The sequence below is a fragment of the Chiloscyllium plagiosum genome, unplaced genomic scaffold, assembly GCF_037043375.1.
Source record: "Chiloscyllium plagiosum isolate Xiang-an unplaced genomic scaffold, Cpla_swu_hap1 HiC_scaffold_16, whole genome shotgun sequence".
NCBI lineage: Eukaryota > Metazoa > Chordata > Chondrichthyes > Orectolobiformes > Hemiscylliidae > Chiloscyllium > Chiloscyllium plagiosum.
The window spans coordinates 7,643,871-7,659,965 of NW_028270154.1; the positions used below are offsets into that span (position 1 = coordinate 7,643,871).

At 40.8% G+C, this 16,095-nt stretch overlaps 1 protein-coding gene across 1 annotated transcript in view; it reads right to left on the reverse strand.

Annotated features, from left to right (window-relative positions):
• Positions 1-15,749, reverse strand: part of LOC122556422 (protocadherin-10-like) — a 175,842-nt gene extending 160,093 nt beyond the window's left edge. The window contains exon 1 of the mRNA XM_043703053.2: positions 12,738-15,749. Within this exon, the coding sequence (XP_043558988.2) occupies positions 12,738-15,296 (2,559 nt within the window). The 5' untranslated portion in view covers positions 15,297-15,749. The remainder of the gene's footprint in view (positions 1-12,737) is intronic.
• Positions 15,750-16,095: the final 346 nt, after the last annotated feature.

The following is a 16,095-nucleotide window of genomic DNA, read 5'->3' on the forward strand; positions in this document are numbered from 1 at the left end:
TTTATGGAACAGTTGAAAGATGGATGAAAAAAGTGCAAGGAGATTTTGTGGTCAAGAATGGGACTCCCAGAAAGTATGTTGCCTCCCCGGGTCCAGGGTCCAGGATGTTGCCGGTCGGGTTTACAGGATTCTGAAGGGGGAGGGAGAGCAGCCAGAAATTGTGGTACATATTGGCACCAATGATGTAGCCAGGAAAGGGATTGAGGATCTGTAAAGTGACTACAGAGAGCTAGGTTGGAAACTGAAGAGTAGTGATCTCGGGTTTGTTACCGGTGGCACGAGATAGTGAAGTGAGGAACAGTCAGCGAATACTGCTTAACATGTGTCTGTGAGGTTGGTGCAGGAGGGAGGGCTTCAAATACCTAGACCATTGGGATACCTTTTGGGGAAGGTGGGACCTGTACATGAAGGATGGGTAGCACCTGAACTGGAGGGGCACAAATGTCCTGAGTGGGAGATTTGCTAGTGTGGTTTGGAACGGTTTAAACTAGCTTGGCAGGGGGGTGGGAATCAGTGCTACATATCTGAGAGGGGGACAGTTGTAGATGGGACAGTGACAGGATGTAGTGAATCTATTGGGAAGGTTTCTCACGTGATGCAACAAAAGGGATCGGTTAAAGTGTGTCTGCTTTAATTCAAGGAGTGTCAGAAATAAGAGTGACAAACTTAGAGCATGGATCAGTACTTGGGGCTATGATGTTGTGGCCATAATGGAGACATGGGTTTCACGGGGGCAGGAATGGTTGGTAGATATTCCAGGGTTTAGAACATTTAAAAAGAACAGGGAGGCTGGAAAAAAAGGAGGGGGTGTAGCATTGCTAATCAGAGAATGCATCACAGTTACAGAAACGAAGGTTGTTGAGGAAGGTTTGCCTACTGAGTCAGTATTGGTAGAAGTTAGGAACAGCAAGGGAACAGCCACCTTGTTGGGGGTTTTCTATAGACCCCCTAATAGCAATAGAGAGATTGAAGAACTCATATGCCAGCAGATTTTGGAAAAATGAAGATGTAGCAGGATTGTTGTTATGGATGATTTCAACTTTCCCAATATCGACTGGAACCTCTTTAGTGCAGATGGTTTGGATGGAACCATTTTTGTCAGGTGTGTTCAGGAGGGTTTCCTTACTCAATACATAGACAGGCCGACAAGGGGAGAGGCCATTTTGGATTTGGTGCTCGGCAATGAGCCAGGACAGATGTCAGATCTCGCGGTGGGAGAACATTTTGATAGCAGTGATCACAACTGCCTCACATTCACCATATCCTTGGAGAGGGAAAGGAGCAGTTACCAAGGTAAGATATTTAATTGGGGAAAAGGAAATTATGATGCTGTCAGACAGGAGTTGGGAAGTACAGACTGAGAGCAATTATTCCACAGACATGTGGAGACTGTTTAAGTTGTTGCGAGTGATGCATGAATTTGTTCCTCTGAGACAGAAAAGAAGGGGTAAGATTAAGGAACCTTGGATGACGAGAACAGAGGAGCTTCTCATCAAAAGGTAGAAGGCAGCTTACGTAAAGTGGAGGAAGCAAGGATCTAGAACAGCTTTAGAGGAGCACAGGCTGGCTAGAAAGGAACTCAGAAATGGAATGAGGAGAGCCAGGAAGGGGCATGAAAATGGCTTGGCTGATTATTGAGAACCCAAAGGCATTTTACTCATACATGATGAATAAGAGAATGATCAGGGAGAAGGTAGGGCCGATCAGTGTAGGGAACTTGTACGTGGAGTCTGAGCAGATAGGGGAAGCCCTAAATGAGTTTTTTTGCTTTGGTTTTCACTAAGGAAAAGGACCTTGTTGTGAATGAGAACTTTGAGGAGCTGGGATACAGGCTTGAACAGATCAAGATTGATGAAATTGATGTGCTGGACATTTTGACAAACATTAAGATTAAGTCCCAGGGCCAGACCAGATTTAGGCAGAAGTGAGGACTGCAGATGCTGGAAACCAAAGTTTAGATCAGAGTGGTGCTGGAAAAGCACAGCAGGTCAGGCAGCATCCGAGGAGCAGGAAAATCAATGTTTCGGGCAAAATCCCTCCATAGGCTATTCCTGATGAAGGGCTTTTGCCTGAAACGTCAATTTTCCTGCTCCTCAGATGTTGCCTGACCTGCTGTGCTTTTCCAGCACCACTCTGATTTAAACCCCAGACCAGATTTATCCTAGGTTGCTCCGAGAAGCAAATAAGGAGGTTGCTAAGCGGCTGGTGAAGATCTTTCCTACCTCACTCTCCATGGGAGTCAAACGAGAGGATTGGAGGGAGGTGAATGTTGTTCCTCTTTTCAAGAAGGGTAATAGGGAAATCCCTGGCAATTACAGATCAATCAGCCTTACGCCTGTGGTCAGCAACGTTTTAGAAAGAATTCTGAGGGATAGGATTTATGACTATTTGGAAAAGCATAGCGTGATTAAAGGCAGTCAGCATGGCTTTTGAAGGGGCAGCTCATGCAGGACAAATCATATTGAGTTCTTTGAGGAGGTGACAAGACAAGTCGATGAAGTTCAAGCAGTGGATGTGGTATATATGGACTTCAGCAAGGCATTTGATAAGGTTTCCCATGGTAGGTTCATTCATAAAGCCAGGAAGTATGGATTACAGGGAGATTTGGCTGTCTGGATTCAGAATTGGTTTGCTGACAGAAGGAAGAGAGTGGTTGTACATGGAAAGTATTCTGCCTGGAGGTCAGTGTTGAGTAGGGTCCTGCAGGGCTTTGTTATTGGGCCTCTGCTCTTTGTAGTTTTTATAAATGACTTGGATGAGGAGATTGAGGGGTGGGTTAGTAAATTTGCAGATGACACAAAGGTTGGAGGTGCCATTGATAGTATCGAGGGCTATTGCAAGCTGCAGCACGACATAGACAGAATGCAGAGCTGGGCTGAGAAATTGCAGATGGAGTTCAACCTGGATAAATGCAAAGTGATGCATTTTTGAAGTTCAAATGCGAATGCTGAATATAGGATTAAAAACAGGATTCTTAGCAGTGTGGAGGAACAGTGGGATCTTGGTGTTCAAATACATAAATCCCTCAAAGTTGCCACCCAGGTGGATAGGATTGTTAAGAAAGCATATGGTGTTTTGGCATTCATTAACAAGCGGATCGAGTTTAAGAGCTGCGGGGTTTTGCTACAGCTCTACAAGTCCCTGGTGAGACCACACTTGTGTCCAGTTTTGGTTGACTACTATAGGAAAGATACAGCAGCTTTGGAGAGGGTGCAAAGAAGGTTTATCAGGACGCTGCCTGGACTGGAGGGCTTGCCTTATGAAGAGAGGTTGATTAAACTCAGACTTTTCTCTCTGGAGAAAAGGAGGAAGAGAGGTGAACTGATTGAGGCATACACGATAATGAGAGGCATGGATAGAGTCTGTAGCCAGACTTTTCCACAGGGCAGGATTGACTGGCATGAGTCATCATCATTTTAAGGTATTAGGAGAAAGGTATACAGGAGATGTCAGAGGAAGTTTCTTTACGCTCAGAGTTGTGAATTCATGGAATATATTGCCAGAGTGGTGGCAGAAGCAGAGTCATTAAAGACATTTAAGTGACTGCTGGATATGTACATGGATAGCAGTGAATTGAGGGGCATGTAGGTTAAGTTATTTTATTTTACATTAGGATTAATCCTCAGCACAACATCATGGGCCAAAGCCCTGTTCTGTGCTGTACTTTTCTATGTTCTATGGAACAGTGCAGCACAGGAATGGACCCTTCACAACACCCAGCCTGCGCTGACAGATGATGCCTTTTGAAACTAAAAGCCTTTTGCTTCTATGCAGTCCATATTCCTCTCTTCCCTGCCTATTCATGTATCTGTCAAGCTGCCTCTTAAACATTGCATCACTTCTACCACCTCCTTTGGAAGCATATTACAGGTACTTACCACCCTCTGTGTTAAAAACTTGCCTCTCACATCTCCTTTAAGCTTTCTCCCCATGAACTTGAATCAATCTTCACTAGTAATTGACATGCCTACCCTGGGGAAACTCTGACTATCCATTCTGTCCATACATCTCAGAATTTTGTAAATTTCTAGCAGGTTCAAGTAAAAACAAAGAAAGTTTGTCCAATCTCTTCTCATAGCTAATGCCCTCCACACCAAGCAACATCTGTGAAAACTTTTCTGTGCTTTTTCCAAAGCCTCAAAATCCTTCTGATTGTGTAATGAGTAAAATTGTACACAATATGCCAAATGTGGCTGAGCTAACGTTCTATACAATTGCAACATGACTTGCCACTTTTTATACTCTGTGCCTGGGCTGATGAAGGCAAGTATGCTGTATACCTTCTTGACAACCTTAACCACTTATGTTGCCATATTCCAGGGACCTGTGTGTTAATGCTGATAAGTGCTCTTCCATTCACTGAATACTTCGCTCCTGCATTCGATCTTCCAAAATGCAACACCTCGTATTTATCCAGATTAAATTCCATCTGCCATGTCTCTGCCCAAGTCTCCACCCAATCTGTATCTTGCTAAAATATCTGACAATCCCCCTTACTATTCACAATTCCTCCAACCTTTGTTTTGTCCACAAAAAAATTAGTCAGACCACCTACATTTTCCTCCAAATCATATATAATTAAAAAATTAAACAATAGGGGTCCCCAATTCCTGCTGAACACAATGGATCATATAACTCCAGTCAGGAAAATACCCTTCCACTGCTACTCTCTGTATTCTCTGACCATACCCATTCTGTATCCATCTTAACAAAAAAGAACTGGAAATGCTGGAAATCAGAACAAAAGCAGAAATTACTGGAAAAATTCAGCAGGTCTGGCAGCATCTACGGTGACAAAACAGAAGATGGTTTGGCAAGTGCGTGGGGGAGTAAAACGTAGGTGGAGATAGAGCTCAAAGAGAGAGAAAAAGAGTTGGACAGACAAAGGACTGGGGTCAAGAGTGTGATGCTGGAAAAGCACAGCACGTCAGGCAGCATCCGAGGAGCAGGGGAATTGATGCTTCAGGTCCAAGCCCTTCATGAGGAATGCTCATTCCTCATGAAGGGCTAATATCTGAAACATTGATTTTCCTGCTCCTCAGATGCTGCCTGACCTGCTGTGCTTTTCCAGCACCACACTCTCGACTCTGACTTCCAGCATCTGCAGTCCTCACTTTCCCCTCGACAAATGACTGGGTAAAAATGAGCCTGGGAGAATGAAGTACTGCTAATGGGGACTATTAGTAGCTGGCAATTGGTTGTGTGTGGTAGCATCCCATGTGATGACAAGGCCTGGTGTTGGAGGTGTACATGTAAATACATGAGAGAAGGTGAATAAGCCCTAAAACTGTTGAACTTGATATTGACTCCAGAAGACTTTAGAGTTTATATATGCAAAGTGAAGTGCCGTTTTTCCATCTTGCAATGAACTTCACTGGAGCAAGCCTGAGACAGAGATGTTGGCCAGAGAACATGGTGGTGTGTTGAAGCAGTAGGTAACTGGAAGCTCAAGATCATTTTTGCAGATAGGGCAGAAGTGTTCTGCAAAGCAGTCACCAGGTCTGTGCTTTGTCTCCCCATGTAGAGAATACCACATTGTGAGCAGCTATGATACACTGTGTGTATCCATACTACAGCTCACCCTGAGGCCCATGTGTCTTCTGTCTCAGCCTGCCATGTGGAATCTTGCTAAATTCACATACACAGTATCCACCATCCTGAAATGACCCTTAGAAAAGAATCCCGCCCAAATCCATCTTTCTACCCTAAATTTGTAATCCTGTATTTACCATTGCTGACCCACCTAAACTGCACACAATGCAAAATTTAGCATCCTGCACATCTTTGGACTGTAGAATGAAACCCGTGCAGACATTTGGAGAATGTGCAAACACAATGCAGACAGTTGCCCGAGGGGGAAATCAAACCTGGGACCCTGGCGCTGTGAAACATATTGCTAACCACTGAGCCACCATGCTGCCCTAGTTATCTATTAAGGACCTCATCCACTTCCTCTAGCACAATGTAAAAATTTCCTCCTTTGTCTTTGAGTGGACCTATCTTTTCCCTAGCTACCCCCTTTCTCCTTGTTACATATGTATATCGGATAGATAGATAGATAGATAGATAGATAGATAGATAGATAGATAGATAGATAGATAGATAGATAGATAGATAGATAGATAGATAGATAGATAGATAGATAGATAGATAGATAGATAGATAGATAGATAGATAGATAGATAGATAGATAGATAGATAGATAGATAGATAGATAGATAGATGGATAGATGGATAGATAGATTAGATAGATTAGATAGATAGATAGATAGATAGATAGATAGATAGATAGATAGATAGATAGATAGATAGATAGATAGATAGATAGATAGATAGATAGATAGATAGATAGATAGATAGATAGATAGATAGATAGATAGATAGATAGATAGATAGATAGATAGATGGATAGATAGATAGATAGATGGATAGATTAGATAGATAGATAGATAGATAGATAGATAGATAGATAGATAGATAGATAGATAGATAGATAGATAGATAGATAGATAGATAGATAGATAGATAGATAGATAGATAGATAGATAGATAGATAGATAGATAGATAGATAGATAGATAGATAGATAGAAAGCAGTCCTCGGGAGTTCCCTTAAAGCTGTCCGTTAATGGCATTGCATGACCCATGTAACCCTCCCTCCGTCTTATCTAAGTTATTTCCTGCTTTCTTTATATTCTTCGATGGCTCTGTCTGTGCTCACTTTCATAAATCTTACAAATGCCTCATTGTGTTTTTTGATTAAGTTAGCAATTTATCTTGTCATCAAAGGTTCCCAAAGCTCGCCATCCTTATCCTTCATTTTCACAGGAGCAGGCTGGTCCTGAACTCTAATTAACTATCATTTTCAATTGTCGCACATGACATATGTGGATTTGCCCTCAACCTGTTCCCCCAAATCTACATTCCTTATTCCTGCCTAATATTATCACAGTTAGCCTTCCCCCTGTTTAGTACTTTCACCTGAGGGTCAGATGGTCCAATGGGCCAAGGATTGGCAGATGGAATTTCAGTTGGATAAATGTGCAGTACTGCATTTTGGAAAGGCAAGTCAGGGTAGGACATATACACTGAATGGGGAGTGTTGCTGAACAAAGAGACCTTGGAGTGAAGGTTCATAGTTCCTTGAAAATTGAATCGCATGTAGATAGTATGTGAAGAAGGTGTTTGATATGCTTTCCTTTATTGGTCAAGCTTTGAGTCCTTGAATTAGGAGATCATGTTATGGCTGTACAGGACATGGTTAGGCTACTTTTGGAATTTTGTGTGCAGTTTTGCACTCCCTCCTATCAGAGGATGTTGTAAAACTTGAAAGGGTTCAGAAAAGAATTACAAGGATGTTGCCAGGGTTGGAGAGTTGGAGTCATAGTGAGAAGCGAAAAAGTTTGGGGCTGTTTTCCCAATAGCATCGGAGGCTGAGGGTTGACTTTATAGAGGTTTATAAAATCATGAGGGGCAAGGATAGGGTAAATAGTCAAGGTTTTTTCCCTGGGTTAGGGGAGTCCAGAGGCAGAGGGCAAAGGTTTATGTTGAGAGGGGAAAGATTTGAAAGGGACCTAAGGGGCAACTTTTTCACGCAGAATGTGCTTAGTGTATGGAATGAACTGCCAGAGGAAGTGCTGGAGGCTGGTACAACTACAACATTTAAAAGGCACCTGGTTAGCATGGATGAGTTAGACCAAAAGGATTGTTTCCGTGCTGTACATCTCTATGACTCTAAGACTACTCTTACCCTGATTCACAATTTAAACTTACCAAATTATGGTCACCTTTCCTGAAATGCTTCCCCACTGAAATTTTGATTGTCTGGATGGGTTCATTCCTCAATACTCAATCTAGTATTTGCCTTCCATCATTTGATTATTAACATATTACTTCAACAATCCACCAGGACTCACCTCAGAATATCCCACACATCCAATCCTCTGGCATTAAGGGAGTCGCAGTCAATACAGGGAAAATTAAAATCATCGGCCATAACAACCTTTTTGGTTGGACATTCTTCCATAATCTGTCCACATATCTGTTTCTCTATCACCAATAGCAGTTGGGAGGCCTGTGGTACAACCCCATCAAAGTTATTGCACATTTTCTTTTCCTGAACTCTACCCATATGACCTCCCTGGCTGAACTCTCCAAGGTATCCTCCCTGAGTACAGCTTTGATATTCTCCCAAATCAGTAACGCAACTCCTCCATCTGTTTTACATCCCTCTCTACCTTGCTTGAAACATCTAAATCCATGAACATTAAGCTATCAGTCCTGTCCATCTCTCATCCAAGTCTCTGTCATAGCTGAAACATCATAGCTATATGTCCTAATCGTAGTTCTAAGTTCATCTGTCTTATCTGTCATACTCCTTGTGTTAAAACAAATGCACTTCAGATTGCCAGTCCAGTTGTATTCAGTAACCAGTTCTTGGATGTTCTTCCTCTTAGTTTATCTAGCCTTAGTCTCTAACTCCTCCTTGGTCATTTCACATGCTGACCTATTGCATGGTTCCCAAACCTCTGCCATATACTAGTTTAAATATTTCCAAGTGACATTTGTAAACTTCTCTGTCAAGGTCATGGTCTCTACCCTGATGAACTTGGGGCTCTTGTACTGCAGTGATGGTATCCTTATCTCTGGGCCAAGAGACCTGGGTTCAAGTCCCACTGTCTCTAGTAGTGGTAATAACATCTTTGAACAGGTTGATTAGAAAATATCCACAGTGAGGTATTCTTGCAGAGATGTTCAGAGACTGAGATGATTGACCTCCAAAAAGCAGTCATTTTCTTTCCACTGATGCCTGATTATATCCATTTGAGAGTTTTATTTGATTCCCACTGACTTCAGTTTTGCTCATGTTCCTTGAAGCATTCCTCAGTCAAATGCCACCTTAATGCCACATCCATTCACTTTCCATGTTTGGACACAGGCTGTTATGAGATCAGGATGTGAGTGGGCCCAATAGAGCACAAACTGAGCATCAATACACAGGTTATTAATAGGCAGGTGTCACTTTGTAGCACTGTTGATGAGCCCTTTGATCACTTTGATGATGACTTGGGCTAACTTCCACATGCTGTGTAGATGCCAGTATTGTAGCTGAGGTGGAACAGCTTTGTTATTTGTATGGCAAAAATCATACAATCATATGATGTAGGAGCAGAAATCATTCATCCAGTTTGCTACACAATTCAATGAGATCATGGCTGAGCTGATAATTGTAAACTCCACTTTTCTGTCTTATCCTCCCAACTGTCTTACTGATTAAAAATCTGTCTTCTCAGCCTTGAATAGACTTAACTAGAGTACTGGAGTATGGGAGCACAAAATCTCAACACATATTACCAGAATGTTGTAAGGGCCCTTAGCCTTTGCAGTATTCAGTAACATCTTGATCCCCTTCAGAGGGAATAAAATTTGCTAAAGATTGTCATTTATCATCTCAGGAGGAAGCCAAGGTGGACCATCTATTCGGCACATTTGGCTCACAATAGTGGCAAATTCTTTGATGTTCTGGACTCTCTCCTTCATTGATGACACAGATATTTAGGAAATCATCATCTATTGTTAGTTGTCTAATTGTTCAGCACTAGTCATGGTTAGATGCAGCAAGACTGACAAGCTTAGATCTGTTCCAGTAGTTGTGAGGTCTCTTAGCTTGGTTTATGGATGTTGTTTAAGCAGTTTGATATTCTTGATTTGTAAGTTCACCAGGTTCACTCGTGTTTTATATATGCCTGGCACTCCTCCTGGCATGGCCTCTTACACTAATAAATTCAACTGGCTTCATGGTAGTGAGTGATTGGAACATATGCTCCATAATTAGATTACAGATTGTGGTTGTGTACAATCCTGCTCCTTCGAATGAGTCACCTTGTGTCAAATATTCTCAGTTTTGAGTTGCTAGATCTGTCTGAAATGTATTCAATTTCACATAGTGGTAGCACAATGTAACAGCTTCAGTGACTCCTTAATATGAAGTCTGTATTTATTCCAGTAACTCTGTTGTGGTCACACCTACCATTACAGCTGTGCACAGAAACAATTGAACAGGTGAGGGTGAGATAAAGTAGGTTTTGTAGGTTCTCTTATTATCTGCCATCCTTTGTCTCTAACTGTAATATTCTTTAGGAGTTTGTCAAATCAGTCAATCATGTTTCTACTGAGCTACTCTCAGTGAGTGACATTGAACTCCCCCACCCAAAATACATTGTTTGTCCTTTCCACCCTCATTACTTCCTCCAATTGGTGTTTAAAATGGAGGAGTTATGATTCATTTGCCAATGGGTGGGGGGTGAGGCAGTAAGTGGCATTCAGCAGGAGGATTCTTTGTCCATATTTAACTTGATGTCTTAATTCCTGATAGTGATCCAGAGACTATTTTGAAGATTCCCAAGGCAGCTCCATCTGAATATCTATGCTTTGCAACCGCCTTTAATTGTTCTTTCCTGCCAATCGGGCAGAGCAAATGCAAGGATGGTAATGGTGGTGCCTGGAAATTGTCTGAAGTGTATGATTCCATGCCTTTGTCAGCTCTTGATTGAATAATGTTGGGACAGCTCTTCCAATTTTAACATGAGATGTTAGTTAGCATGATGTTGCATGATCAAAAGAATTAAGTTTGCCATTGTCATTTCTGGTGTCTACATCAATGCCAATGACTTGTCAATTTTTAACATTAATGATTTTGCTTTATTGGAAATGCATCAAATGCCTGATGAAAGTTACATCAAATTTCCCTGAGACATTGCCCTTTCCAGTACTTTAGTCACCTCCTGAAATTCCCTGAGATTGATCAGGCATAAGAAGCCCTTCATAACTTCATTCTCTGATTAGCCTGAAAATTTAAAGATATTCATCAAACAATCCTTATTAACAATGCAACTAATTTCCTGATAAAAAATATGTGACTAACAGGTGTATAGACTTGTTTTTCTTCTCTCTTTTTCACCTTTCTTAAATAGTGGAGTGTAATAGAACAATATATAATTTCTTCTTCAAGTCAGACAATATTCTGAATTGGACATATAGTTTCATTTTTATTTGGTTAAAACCTTGGAATTTGCTACCTAACAGTACTAACTTCTCCATACTCATTGCATTCTAAAGGGAATCCAGATGGTGGCTTAATGTCATCATCTCAAAGGCAAAAAGGGATGGGCAATAAATACTGATCTTTCCAAAGATACGTGCATCTCCTTAACAAATGAAGTGCAACAGGAATAAAGCAATACAGAGGAGCTATGCATCAAGAACACCAAGGATAACATTGGATGCAAATGGCAGTCTATACATTTATTAGCAGCTAATCCATCACTGCCAAGAGCAGAGAAAATACTTTGAGATGAAGAATAACAGTATAATTGCCAATCTTATCTAAACTGACTTAACATGCATCCAAATTGTATACATGCGGAGGAGAATACTAGCTTGCTGTTGAATTGAATGTTAGCAAAATAACATTCTTTAGTTGGCTCTCTAGCACTGTTTGGCTCTTTCAAACATTGATTTCCATAATTATACATTTGTAAGGCTTGTGGTGCCACATTGGTTTCACAACATTTGCATAAGTATTCAGTTTGCACTACTAAGACTATTTCATAAGTAGTAAGAAAAAAATCAATTGACATTCATAAAGACTTGTTTTATAAAAATGACTTATAATTATGACTGATGTATGCTTTAGCAATTAACGTGCTGCCCCAGTGGAAGGTTTTCCAATAGAATTGAATATCAGTGGAAAACACTGAGAAATTTAAAACACAAGTTCAGTCAACATGTGATTATTGGTTAACCTGCAGTCGATTGTCAGCTCTTAATCCTTTTCTTTGTTTTATTACTACATTGAAAAATTGCAAATGAGTCATGGATCATCTGCTGTTCTATATATAGTTGTAATCAGATGATGATCCACAGGTTAAAACACAGACCATACTTCATTCACTGAAGGTTTGTGTATTTGATATAAGGAAATACAGTACATTCTATTGTAATCTAAAATTGCATCAATAGATATGTTCAATCACCAATTGTTGAAACATGCAAAACATAATGAAAATATATTTAGAAGCATTTTGCTATCCAATGTGGCAGAGGAAAGGTATTCAATTTCATTCTTTGCTGATATGTCACATTATAATTCAGCAAGTTAATGATCAGTAATATTTAATAATGTGAAGTAGGTGGTTATTAAAAACCTCATCATCTTTAATGCAATCTAATGAAAGCATCCTTGCTACATATAATTCCCAAATGAACAGATATGGTATATGCTTAAAGCACAGTAATTTTCAATAAAATAACAAATGGCATTTAGTCAGATTTCAATCAAAAGTATAATTCCAGCAAATGTTTTCCTTATGCTTGTACATGTCTGATTTGTAGTTTTCCACTAAACATAATTTGATTGTGCTCAAATGTCGTACTTTGCAACAAATTAATAAGTTATGGAATAGGAACAAGCTAAATATATAGAATTGCTAGGCAAAGCTAGTACCATAACTAATACTTAAGGTTAAGTTTCAAGTAACTATACATAAGACCAGTAAACAAACCATGAATTCAAATTAAGAACTTCTTAGATGAAAGCTAGTTGACATGAGGCATGCATAACTTAATCAACAAAAAGAGTCTTGATATTGGCTCAGAGCAGAAATGGTCACTAAACTTAGAAAAATGTATAATAACATAATTGAACAACTCTGATGATTGATCAAATAAGTATCTCACCTGACTGGATAAATCTCCATTCCACTTGCGAAATTTAATGACTTTCGAATTGAAATTGGCAGTTGAAACATCAGTATTTAAACGTTTTGGTGAATATCCTTTCCATTCCACTCCATCAGGGTCACTAGTGCTTGTCTCACCATCGGGTTTCCCTGGGCTGTATGGTTTGAGGAAAGTGAAATCACTCTTCGCAGATTCAGGGGTCAAACACACCTTGTAATAATAGGCCTGTGAGACTGTCCCACTTCCACCTACCTCTAAAAAGTCAGGTGGCGCTTTAGGATTGGTGGTTACTTGGGGATTTGTTTTAGAGGTTTGCAAAATATCTGCCGAATTCAAATGCTGAATGCAACAACAATTCCCGACGGCGGTGTTGCAGTTGTGGGCATTGTTTCTGTATTGGTGGCACTTGATGGTAGCGACGATGATAATGGCCACAATGAATACAAGTGAAATGCATCCCAATGTGATAATTATATAAAATAATAAAGCAGAATTTTGCTCTGCATTCTCAGGTAAATTGCTGATTTCAGGCAGAATATCTGTAATGTTCTCCATTATTGAAAATACGATGGTGACCGTGGCTGAAAGAGGAGGTTGCCCATTATCTTTCACGAGGATGAGCAGAGTTTGCTTCGGGACATCTCTGTCTCCCAGACGCCGGGTCGTCCTTATTTCGCCTGTGTGGAGTGCCAAATTGAATAGCGTAGGATCTGTTGCTCGCAGTAATAAATAGGAGAGCTTTGCATTCTGTCCAGAGTCCGCGTCTGTGGCAATGACTTTGATCACTAATTGCCCCGGGTGCAAAGATTGCGACAGTTTATGTCGTGCAACTGAACCGTTCCTTGGCTTTGGGGAGACAATCACCGGAACATTGTCATTTTGATCCAAGATGATCACATTAACTTTGGTAGAACCACTGAGTGGTGGAAATCCAGCATCCTGAGCTTGGATTTGGATTTGAAAATCTGTTAGTTGTTCGTAGTCGAATGAACGTAATGCGTAGACGTTGCCATTATCTGAATTGATTGAGACATAGGTTTTGGAGGGTAATCCGTGGATCGTACTGTCCATGATAGAATAAGATAGGTAGGCGTTTTGATTCGAATCAGGGTCCAATGCTGTCACAAAGCAAACGGTAGCGCCAGGTGCGTTGTTTTCTGTGACATACACTGTGTATGAAGATTTCGAAAATCTTGGAGCATTGTCATTCACGTCTGAAACCTTGAGAAATATAGATTTGTTTGTAGAAAGAGAAGGATATCCTGAATCAATTGCCATAATTGTGATGTTGTATTCTGGTACTCTTTCGCGGTCTAGAGGAGCGGTCGTCACCAATGTGTAATAGTTCTTAAAAGATGACTGAAGCCGAAATGGAACTTCCTGAGTAATCTCACAGTTAATCTGCCCATTTTCCCCAGAATCTAGGTCTGTAACACTGATGAGAGCAATTACTGTCCCAATCATGGCGTCTTCCATCACTGGACTGGACAAAGAAGTCAGGATCACTTCAGGCGCATTATCATTCACATCAATTATGTCTACAAGAATCTTACAATGCACAGGTATTGCATAGGGGCCACCTTTGTCCTTGGCTTGAATATAAATTTCGTACGTATTCATTTCTTCGTGATCTATCGTACTTTTAACTCGAATCTCACCTGTATGGGAGTCCACATTAAACAGTTCCCGCACTCTCGGAGGAGTATGACTACTGAAAGAATATTCTAACTCGCTATTGGAACCTTCGTCTAAATCGCTGGCGTTCAATGTTAATACTAACGCCCCCTTTGGTGCATTCTCTTCCAAGGAAACTTTGTAAATTGTCTGTTCGAAAACAGGCAAATTGTCATTGGCGTCCAGGACATTAACAGTGATCAAGATAGAACCAGACCGCTTTGGAACCCCTCCGTCAACTGCCGTCAGAACTAGATGATGGATCTGTTGTTGCTCTCTGTCCAGCATTTTATCCAACACCAGCTCTGCAAATTTGCTGCGATCACTTCGTGTCTCCACATCCAAGATAAAATGGTCATTTGGACTGAGCCTATAGATGTGAACTGAGTTAGTGCCCACGTCTGGGTCGTGAGCGCTCTCGAGAGGGAATCGTATCCCTGGCAAAGCCGATTCTATAATGTCCAAAAAGATATCCTTCCTCAAGAAAGTTGGTGAGTTATCATTTATATCTAGAATCTCTACTTCAATTCGGTACAGTTCAAGAGGATTTTCGATAACAACTTCCAAATGTAGAAAACAAGTGAGAATCAGACCGCAGAGCTGTTCCCTATCTATTTTTTCATTCACGAACAAAATGCCATTGCCCAAATTTACCTCCAAGTACTGCGTAGAGGCACCAGACACGATACGTAGTCTTCTGGCAGTTAGCTTACTGACATTTAAACCTAAATCATCAGCAATATTGGCAACAAAAGCTCCATGCTTTAGTTCTTCCGGAATTCTGTAGCGGATCTGTCCAGAAATCAAATTTGCAAAGCAGGACACGGCAATAAAGCACAGCACTTGCCTTGTTCCTGCCCACGATCTCTTTCCAGTCATCATTTCTCCGGCAATCGGGATGGTTTCTGATTCCTATTGGGAGATTTTGAAGAGAAATCGCCGCCAGAACATATTGGTTAATAACTTATATCAGTGGCGCATACATTAATCCACGCAATCTTCAGATTTCGTGTATAGTTTCAATAAAATACTTCTTCCAAAGGAAAGCTGTCCGCTTTCATTGTAGCGTTGTTCCCATCTGCTCTCAGTGTGGACAGTAGAGCCGTAATGATATCTGCAATTCCGATGCTGTACTTAAGATCGCACAGCGCGCCCTGTGCGTGTGTCTGTGGAGGTGGCTTCTTTGTGTGGCAGGTCTAAACGCTCTCTGCACTCATTTCAGTACTGGGTGGCGGACAGCAACAGCGAGAAAACAACGCTTAACATTTGACATGAGTGAAAGACGCGATGCACGTAAAATATAATTATTAGAAGAAGTCAACATTCTGTCTTCTAGATCCGGATTTTTAAAGCTAACAGACAATTTTATCTTCCTGCGATGCTCGATGTTCAAAATGTCTAAAACTGACTTGTGAAATGTGACAGTGTTTCTCCGTTTTCTGCCTATGCTATTTCAATGCAAGTTATTAGAGCTCGTGTTTTCCATAAAGAATACCCGCTGACCATGTTATATTATCATTAATGTACATTGAAAAGCTGACAGACCATGGCTAATGACCATTTTTTTCTTCAGAAATGAGCGCATTTCACGTGAATGAAAATCGAGCACCTGGAGGTTGACAATTGAGTGATGTGTGCAATAAGGGAAGGTGAATCGTTCCCATTTCATTGCCAAACATCT